Genomic DNA, 9936 nt, shown 5'->3' on the forward strand with positions numbered 1-9936 from the left:
ATTAGTAACTAACTGAATATAGGCTATTTTTAATGTTATTATGTTGTTGAGTCAGATACGTTATTTTAATGGATTTTTTTTCCCCACCTTTAGCAAGACTCCAGTATCTTAGGATATAACTTATAGAGTGTCTGAGACAGCTGTTCTGTAGTGGACAGAACACTAAGCCTGATTCAAGGTGTCTGGGTTTGGATTCCAGTGTTGCTATTTACCTACTATGTGACCCTGGGCATCATTTGACCTGTATGTTTCTCCAGTCTATAAAATGATGGTGGTAATAGCAGCTGTCACACATAGTTGTAAAAGTGAAAGCATTTTGAGTATTCTAAAGCTTTATGTAAATATGTCGTATTATTTCTAATACTCTAACACCAAATAACTTTTTAAAAACAAAACTAGTGAGCGCCTGGGTGGCTCAGTCGTTAAGCGTCCGCCTTCGGCTCAGGTCCTGGTCCCAGGGTCCTGGGATCGAGCCCCACATCGGGCTCCCTGCTCGGCGGGAAGCCTGCATCTCCCTCTCCCACTCCCCCTGCTTGTGTTCCCTCTCTCACTGTGTGTCTCTCTGTCAAATTTAAAAAAAAACAAACTAAAAACTAGTGATAAATACGCTGATATGGTGTAGGTGTTGAAATTGGTGATAAGGATGTTAGCTTAAAAAAAAAAAAACTGGGTGTGTGTACTGAATATTGAAATTTTTTTCTGATTGACTAAATTGATTAATGTTTGTATTTCATTTTTAGGCCATTAAGCAAATGTATGTACTCATTCTTGGACTTGAAGTTTTGGGAAATCCCTTTGGCTTGATTAGAGAATTTTCTGAAGGTGTGGAAGCATTTTTTTATGAACCTTACCAGGTAATAAAATACATATTCTTGCATTGTGTAATACATCACTAATACTTTTGAACAAATAACGCATTCCAAATTGTTAACTTAGAATGTAGGTGTAAACAGATTTGGGAGACACAACAAAAGAATGTGATTTTGCAGCAGAGAATGGTTAAAAGGTTTTGAGAAATTTGGAGGGAAATTTTAACCTTTTCCCTCAAAATTTAAACCTAAGACTTTATACTAAGATATACTGAAATTTAAGTATTCTGTTGGAATATTAAAGGTGGGTAAACTTTTTCTGTAGTAGAAGTAAGATCACCATGGGCAGGCAGTCTTGCTTTGCACTGTTGTGTGGGACAGTAAAAATAACTGCAGGCTGGGGCGCCTGGGTGGCTCAGTCGTTAAGCGTCTGCCTTTGGCTCAGGTCATGATCCCGGGGTCCTGGAATCGAGCCCCGCATTGGGCTCCCTGCTCCGCGGGAAGCCTGCTTCTCCCTCTCCCACTCCCCCTGCTTGAATTCCCTCTCTCGCTGTGTCTCTCTCTGTCAAATAAATAAATAAAATCTTTAAAAAATAAATAAATAAATAAATAAATAAATAAAATAAAATAACTGCAGGCAGACACTGTGCAAAGCAGTCTTAACCACTGGCAAAAATTATGATTGTTTTGTGTCCCTTAACATTTTCTGTTAAAATATTCAAATCTCTCCTACTTTGACTTTTAAATGTAGAGGGTAATGAAAAAGTAAAACTGTTACTTATATTGTATAGTATAATTTAAAACATAAGAAATATTAAGAATTAAAGTGCAGTTATTTCTTTTACAAAAACTATCAAGAGTAGTTTGTGCTTATGTTCTCATCCTGTAACTTACAGTTTGGAGCAAACATGTTTTGCACACACTGGTGAATAGTCCTATTCCTGAGTTTGGATCAACTTATTCTTTGTACTTTCAATGTCGTGAAATATCTCTGAGAATTTTGTTCATGTGAAGTTTTTTGCTGGTGTCACTGCCTCTGGGATATTTTTATTTTTGTCACTGCTGCTTTCTTCATTTATATCAATAAGTTCACCTTTAAAAGAAAATGTAACCTTTGTTGTTATTATTTGACCCTTTAGGGAGCCATCCAGGGTCCCGAAGAGTTTGTGGAGGGGATGGCATTAGGACTGAAGGCACTAGTTGGTGGAGCTGTTGGTAAGAAAGAGAATGCCTACCAGGTATGATTATGCTAGAAAGTAATGATACCTTTGCTTTTACTAAAAATAATTACCATTTCTGCTAGGTGGATTAGCTGGTGCTGCCTCCAAAATCACCAGTGCTATGGCTAAGGGGGTGGCAGCCATGACTCTGGATGAAGACTATCAACAGAAGAGAAGAGAGGCCATGAATAAGCAACCAGCTGGTCTCAGAGAAGGCATCACTCGTGGAGGAAAAGGCTTAGTGTCTGTAAGAAATTTCCCAGGGTTGTGAACCCATCAGGGATTATCTTATTTTTTTTTTTTTTAAGATATTATTTATTTTAGAGAGAGCATGAGCAGGAGGGAGGGGCAGAGGGAGAGGGACAAGCAGACTCCCCGCTGAGCAGGGAGCCCGACCCGGGGCTCAGTCCCAGGACCTGAGCTGAAGGCAGACACTTAACCGACTGAGCCACCCAGGCGCTCCTCAGGGAATGTCTTTTAAAGCTACATTCTTCAAATAAGAAAATAGACATTTAACTTGCATTCCTTCAAGCATTATTTAGGTATTGGAGGAGCAGTGAGTTGTGTCCTATATAAAATGTCAGTAGCCTCTAAAGCATTCTCTTTAGCTAAGATAATTAGGCAATGTATTTCTAGATGTATTTCTCTTTCAGTGCTTTCTAGATTCTTATGGTATCTAGAAAGCAGAACTGTCTATTTTTTTGCAAGCCAGACTTGGTTCTTTAACATCATGTCAAAGTATAAATTTTCGATTGTGCTTTTCCTCCAGGGTTTTGTAAGTGGCATAACAGGAATTGTTACAAAACCAATCAAAGGCAAGTATATTCCTTTGGGTGATCTATATTACCAGGTCTTTCACAAATTGATTCTGTTTTCGTTCTTGATCCACTTGCCTAAACTTTGTCTTTTTTTCTTTCTAGGAGCTCAAAAAGAAGGAGCAGCTGGTTTCTTTAAAGGTGTTGGGAAAGGTTTAGTTGGAGCAGTGGCAAGGCCAACGGGAGGCATCATAGACATGGCCAGCAGTACATTTCAGGGAATAAAAAGGTAAGTTCTCTTTGGTGGAAGATACGAGTAAAATGCTTAAAACTGAGAAATAAATCAGCTGTTTGACTTAAGGCCCTTAGTTTTGAACCTTATAATATGGCAAGTTATGTATCATCTTCCTAATTTCCTTTTAAGTTGTTTCCTTTGTATCATTTCAACATTAGGAGCTCTCCTCTATTGGTCGTTCATTCCCAGCAGCCTTGGCAGGAAAGGCTTGGCAAGTTAAGCAAGCTTTTACTTACTTATTATCAGTACATTATAATAATGTAATGCCATATATATAATATACATATAATATATATATGTAATGCTATCTACATAAATAATAATGTAATGCTGCATATATATACACACACACACACCCCCATGAGTTATAAAATTAGCAAATATAATTAAGAAGTAAAGAAGGGCATTTTATATTCCTGGTTCAAACTCAGCTTGTGTTCCCCTCCCTTTATGATCTTACTTTGTTATGAAACTATTAACATCTATTTCCTCCATTTCTCTTCATTTGTGCAAATAATTTTAAAACATGCTCCCTCGGGGTGCCTGGGTGGCTCAGTTGTTAAGCGTCTGCCTTTGGCTCAGGTCATGATCCCAGGGTCCTGGGATCGAGCCCCATATCGGGCTCCCTACTCAACGGGAGGCCTGCTTCTCCCTCTCCCACTCCCCCTGCTTGTGTTCCCTCTCTCGCTGTGTTTCTCTATGTCAAATAAATAAATAAAATCTTTAAAAAAAAAAAAAAAATGCCCTCTCTTCTTCCAAGTTAAATTGAGCTTAGGATTGAAATTTGATAGTTGCACTATTGTTTTTTGTTTTGTTTAAAGATTTTATTTGTCAGAGAGAGAGAGACAGAGCACAAGCAGGGGGAGAGGCAGAGGCAGAAGGAGAAGCAGGCTCCCTGCTGACCAAGGAGCACAATGTGGGACTCGATCCCAGGACCCCGGGATCATGACCTGAGCCAAAGGCAGCCGCTTAACTGACTGAGCCACCCAGGCATCCTGATAGTTGCACTGTTGTTATCTCTGCTCTAGAGATTTGTAACACATAAAACAGTTGATTAAATTCATGCTAATGGGACCTAACTTAGAAAGTTAGGTGGGTCGGGCGCCTGGGTGGCTCAGTTGGTTGGACGACTGCCTTCAGCTCAGGTCATGATTCTGGAGTCCCGGGATCGAGTCCCGCATCGGGCTCCCTGCTCAGCGAGGAGCCTGTTTCTCCCTCTGACCCTCCCCCCTCTCATGTACTCTCTCTCATTCTCACTCTCTCAAATAAATAAATAAATCTTTAAAAAAAAAAGAAAGTTAGGTGGGTCGACATCTCCCTAATATATTCCTTCCTTCCTGCTTTATAGAGATAAGTAATGTCATTGTATGAGCTGCTTCCCTCAAGTCAGTATTTCATATTGCTTTAATTGGGTGTTTTCAGTTTTGTAATTTAGAGTTAAGATGGGGGAAAAAGGTTCAATTTCTTCTACATGTAACCTTAAATTCACAAATAGAATTTGTTTACTTGTCATCAGAGAAGCTCAAAACTCAATGAAACATAAGTAATTCAAGATCTAGAGAGAGCTATGCAAGTATATGCCCAGAGTTGCTAAAATAACCTTACATTTTTCTAAAACTCTATAATCTGTACTGAGCTGCATTACCTTTAAGGATTAATGGCAAAGTAAAACATTTTTAATAAAAATAAGACTAAGAACTATTAAAGATGTACTTGTGAAGAAGGATATTAAAACCAGAAAGGGGGGTGCCTGGGTGGCTCAGTTGGTTAAGTGTCTACCTTCAGCTCAGGTCATGATCCCAGCATCCTGGGATCAAGCCCCACGTTGGGCTCTCTGCTCAGTGGGAGCCTGCTTCTCCCTCTCCCTTCCACTCTCCCTGCTTGTACTCTCTCTCTCTCTCTGTCAAATAAATAAATAAAATCTTTAAAAAATAAGATAAAAATAAAACCAGAGGGCGCCTGGGTGGCTCAGTTGGTTAAGCGACTGCCTTCAGCTCAGGTCATGATCCCGGGGTCCTGGGATCGAGTCCCGCATCGGGCTCCCTGCTCTGCAGGGAGCCTGCTTCTCCCTCTCCCACTCCCCCTGCTTGTGTTCCCTCTCTCACTGTGTCTCTCTCTGTCAAATAAATAAATAAAATCTTTAAAAAAAAATAAAATAAAATAAAATAAAACCAGAAAGGAAAAATGGGCTATGAGAGTAATATATAAGAATATAAATGGGTGAATAAATCTAATTGAACTGTATAAAATCAAGATTGGAACCAAAATATTAAAAATAATAAGTTGCAATTTGAGAAGTGAATAATTGGCATTAAGCATTTTCATGTATTATTTACAAAGGGGATATGCTCTGTATTCTACATAAGATGTGTATCAACTAGACACTCTTTTTTTTTTAAGATTTTATTTTTATTTATTTGACAGAGAGATAGCACAGATAGAGTGGCAGGCAGAGGGAGAGGGAGAAGCAGGCTCTCCGCTGAGCAGTGAGCCCGATGCGGGGCTCGATCCCAGGACCCCAGGATCCCAGGATCATGACCTCAGCCGAAGGCAGACACTTAACCAACTGAGCCACTCAGGCGCCCCAACTAGACACTCTTTTAATCACGTAAGGAACCAGAAACAAAAATGATTGGCAAAGCTCCTGTCCACATACAGCTTACATTCTCTTGGGAGAGCAATAAACAAAAATAGGTAAACTGATAAATATGATATGCTAAATGGTGAAAACTTCTATGAAGAAAAATAAAGCAGCATGAAACATAAGAACATCCAAAGTGGTGAGGAGGAAAGTTGCTATCTTGTATATAAGACATTCAAGGCAGCTTTACTGGTAAGATTAAACTAGAGAAGAGCCCAGAAGGAAGTAAGGGAGTGAGCCATGTGAGAAGAATGTCCCAGGCAGTAGGAATAGCAAGTAAAAAGCCTCTGACGCAGGAGTATACTTGAGAAATAGCAAGACCAGTGTACCCAGAGGAGAGAGTTGGAAAAGATGATAGTGGAGAATGAGCAGGGGATCAGATCGTATCGGCTTGGTAAACCACTGTTAAGGACTTTGGCTTTTTCTTAAGAAACCATTAGAAGGTTTTGGACAAGAAGAATGATGTGAGCTGGCTGCTGTATATATTGAGAAGAAATCATAGGGGGGGACCAGGGAAGCCACAGGGGAACACGAAAGAAGCCTTTGCAATAATCGAGGTGAGAGGTAGTGGTGATGAGACCCATGTAGGCTAGACATTGGTAAGAAGGGGTCATGTTCTATTTGTATTTTGAATGTAGTGACAACAGGATTACTTAATAAATTGGATGTCACAAATTAAAGAGAATCATCATGGATAATTCTAAAGTTTTTTCTGAAACACTGGAAATATCGTATTGTCATTCCATTTAGGGAAGGAGGGAATTAGAAGTTTTGTTTTGAACATATTAAGTCTAAACTATCTCTTAGACATCCAAATGGGGACATCAAGTAATTGCTGAGTATAGGAGTCTGAAGTTCAAGAGGAAGGTGAAAGCTAGAGTTAAAAATTTGAAATGTGCGAGCTTATAACGGTGTTTAAAGCCACGGGATTGAATGCGATCACGTAGGGAATGAGACTAGGAAAGAGGAAAAAAAATAGATCCAAGGACTTGGCCCCCAGGTCCACCAACACTGAGACGTTGGGAAAATAAAGAGGACCCAGCAATGGAAACTGAAAAGGAATGGCCATTAAAGTAAGGGGTATAATCAAGAAGGTGGTGTTCCCAAAGCTAAGAAACAGACAATCTCAGTTTATTCTGATAAGAGGAAAGAGAAATCCCCACTTCCCCATTCATCTTAGTGAGAGTATTATAAGTTTGATTTGAAAAATAGATATGGAACTTAAAATAGGTATTGTACCCACTCCTTACCTTTGCTGGAAATACTCTTTCTGTTGTATGGTTGCTTCCTATATTCATCAGCTATCTTCTTAGTGAGGCCTTCCACAGCCACCCTAAAATTTGATTTTAGCCCCTGTCCTGCCCCAAATACTTCATATCTCCCTTCCTTCCTTGATTTTTCTTTTTCTTTAGCTTTTTTCACTACTTAATACACTATATATTTTACCTTGCTTGTCTCTCCTGCTAGGATTAGTAAGTTCTGTGAATGCAGTAGCTCTTGTCTATTTCCAGAGCACTTAGAATATTGCTTGACCTGTGGTAGGTTATTTTTTTTAATTGAGATAATTGTAGAGTCACAATGCAGTTGTTGGAAATAATGTAGAGAGATCCCTTGTACAGTGTGTTGTGTCCCTATGGCTGCTGTAACAAATTACCATGAACTCGGTGGCCTGCACACTAAAACTTCATCCTCTTACGGGTCTGGAGGCCAAAAGTCAGAAATCAGGGTGGCAGCAAGGCTGCAATCCCTTGGGAGGGTAGAATTTGCATCTTGCCTCCTCCTGCTTCTGGTGGCTTGTGGCCACGTCATTCCAAGCTCTGCCTTCATCTTCACATCACCTTCTGCTCTGTAGGCCTGGTCTCCCTCTGCATCTCTCCTATGAGGACACTTGTGGTAGCTTTTAGAGCCCACCTACATAATCCAGGATTATCACCTCATTTCAGAGTCCTTCAGTTAGTCACATCCTCAGAGACTTTACCATATTAAATGACATTCATAAGTTCAGTGATCTAGGGGGGGAGGAGCAAGATGGCGGAGGAGTAGGAGATCTGGATTTCGTCTGTTCCCAGGAATTCAGCTGGATAGGGATCAAACCATTCTGAACACCTACGAGCTCAACAGGAGATCGAAGAAAAGAATAGCAACAGTCTCTGAACAGAAAAGCGACCACTTTCTGGAAGATAAAATGACAAGACGGAAAAAATCACCTCAACAAAAAGAACAAGAGGCAGTACCAACTGCCAGGGACCTAATCAATACAGACATTAGTAAGATGTTGTAACTAGAGTTCAGAATGATGATTTTAAAGATACTAGCTGGGCTTGAAAAAAATATGGAAGTTATTAGAGAAACCCTTTCTGGAGAAATAACTAAAATCTAACCAAGTTGAAATCAAAAAGGCTATTAATGAGGTGCAATGAAAAATGGAGGCTCTAACTGCCTAAATAAGGATAAATGAGGCAGAAGAGAGAATTAGTGATACAGAAGACCAAATGATGGAAAATAAAGAAGCTAAGAATAAGATAAACAACTACTGGATCATGAGGGCAGAATTCAAGAGATAAGCGATACCATAAGACGAAACATTAGAATAATTGGGATCCCAGAAGAAGAGAGAGAGAGAGGGGCAGAGGGTATATTGGAGCAAATCATAGCAGAGAACTTCCCTAATCTGGGGAAGGATACAGGCATCAAAATCCAGGAGGCACAGAGAACCCCCCTCAAAATCAGTAAAAATGGGTCAACACCCCAACATCTAATAGTAAAACTTACGAGTCTCAAAGACAGAGAAAATCCTGAAAGCAGCACGGGAGATTAGATCTGTAACCTACAATGGTAGAAACATTAGACTGGCAACAGACCTATCCACAGAGACCTGGCAGGCCAGAAAGGACTGGCATGATGTATTCAGAGCACTAAATGAGAAAAATATGCAGCCAAGAATACTCTATCCAGCTAGGCTGTCATTGAAAATTGAAGGAGAGATAAAAAGCTTCCAGGACAAACAAAAACTAAAGGAATTTGCAAACACAAAACCAGCCCTACAAGAAATATTGAAAGGGGTCCTCTAAGCAAAGAGAGAGAGCCTAAAAGCAACATAGACTAGAAAGGAACACAGACAATATACAGTAACAGTCACCTTACAGGCCAATACAATGGCACTAAATTCCTATCTTTCAGTAGTTACCCTGAATGTAAATGGGCTAAATGCCCCAATCAAAAGATACAGGCTATCAGATTGGATAAAAAAACAAGACCCATCTATATGCTGTCTTCAAGAGACTCATTTTAGACCCAAAGACACCCCCAGATTGAAAGTGAGGGGATGGAAAACCATTTACCATGCTAATGGACACAAAAAGAAAGCTGGGGTGGCAATCCTTATACCAGACAAATAGATTTTAAACCAAAGACTATAATAAGAGATGATGAAGGACACTATATCCTACTTAAAGGGTCTTTCCACCAAGAAGATCTAACAATTGTAAATATCTATGCCCCTAACATGGGAGTAGCCAATTATATAAGGCAATTAATAACAAAAGCAAAGAAAAACATTGACAACAATACAGTAATAGTAGGGGACTTTAACACCCCCCTCATTGAAATGGACAGATCTTCTAAGCAAAAGATCAATAAGGAAATAGTTTAAATGACACACTGGACCAAATGGACTTCACAGATATATTCAGAACATTCCATCCCAAAGCAACAGAGTACACATTCTTCTCTACTGCCCATAGAACATTCTCCAGAATAGATCACATCCTAGGTCACAAATCAGGACTCAACCGGTACCAAAAGATTGGGATCATTCCCTGCCTATTTTCAGACCACAATGCTTTGAAACTAGAACTCAATCACAAGAGGAAAATTTGGAAAGAACTCAAATACATGGAGGCTAAAGAGCACCCTACTAAAGAATGAATGGGTCAACCAGGAAATTAAAGAAGAATTTAAAAAATTCATGGAAACCAATGAAAATGAAAACACAACTGTTCAAAATCTTTGGAATGGAGCAAAGGCAGTCCTAAGAGGAAAGTATATAGCAATACAAGCCTCTCTCAAGAAACAAGAAAGGTCTCAAATACACAACCTAACCCTACACCTAAAGGAGCTGGAGAAAGAACAGCAAATAAAGCCTACACCCAGCAGGAGAAGAGAAATAATAAAGATCAGAGCAGAAATCAATGAAATAGAAACCAAAAGAACAGTA

The 9936-nt window shown here is 39.6% G+C and overlaps 1 protein-coding gene across 4 annotated transcripts in view; it reads left to right on the top strand.

Annotated features, from left to right (window-relative positions):
- Positions 1 to 9936, top strand: part of VPS13A (vacuolar protein sorting 13 homolog A) — a 262998-nt gene that overhangs the window by 218755 nt on the left and 34307 nt on the right. For all 4 annotated transcript variants that reach the window (XM_081804091.1, XM_081804093.1, XM_081804092.1 and 1 more), the window contains 5 exons: positions 741 to 854; positions 1949 to 2024; positions 2113 to 2276; positions 2799 to 2844; positions 2950 to 3073. In XM_081804091.1, the coding sequence (XP_081660217.1) occupies positions 741 to 854; positions 1949 to 2024; positions 2113 to 2276; positions 2799 to 2844; positions 2950 to 3073 (524 nt within the window). The remainder of the gene's footprint in view (positions 1 to 740; positions 855 to 1948; positions 2025 to 2112; positions 2277 to 2798; positions 2845 to 2949; positions 3074 to 9936) is intronic.

Source organism: Leptonychotes weddellii, chromosome 14 (assembly GCF_054177405.1).
Source record: "Leptonychotes weddellii isolate Sample4059 chromosome 14, ASM5417740v2, whole genome shotgun sequence".
In the NCBI taxonomy this organism is placed as follows: domain Eukaryota; kingdom Metazoa; phylum Chordata; class Mammalia; order Carnivora; family Phocidae; genus Leptonychotes; species Leptonychotes weddellii.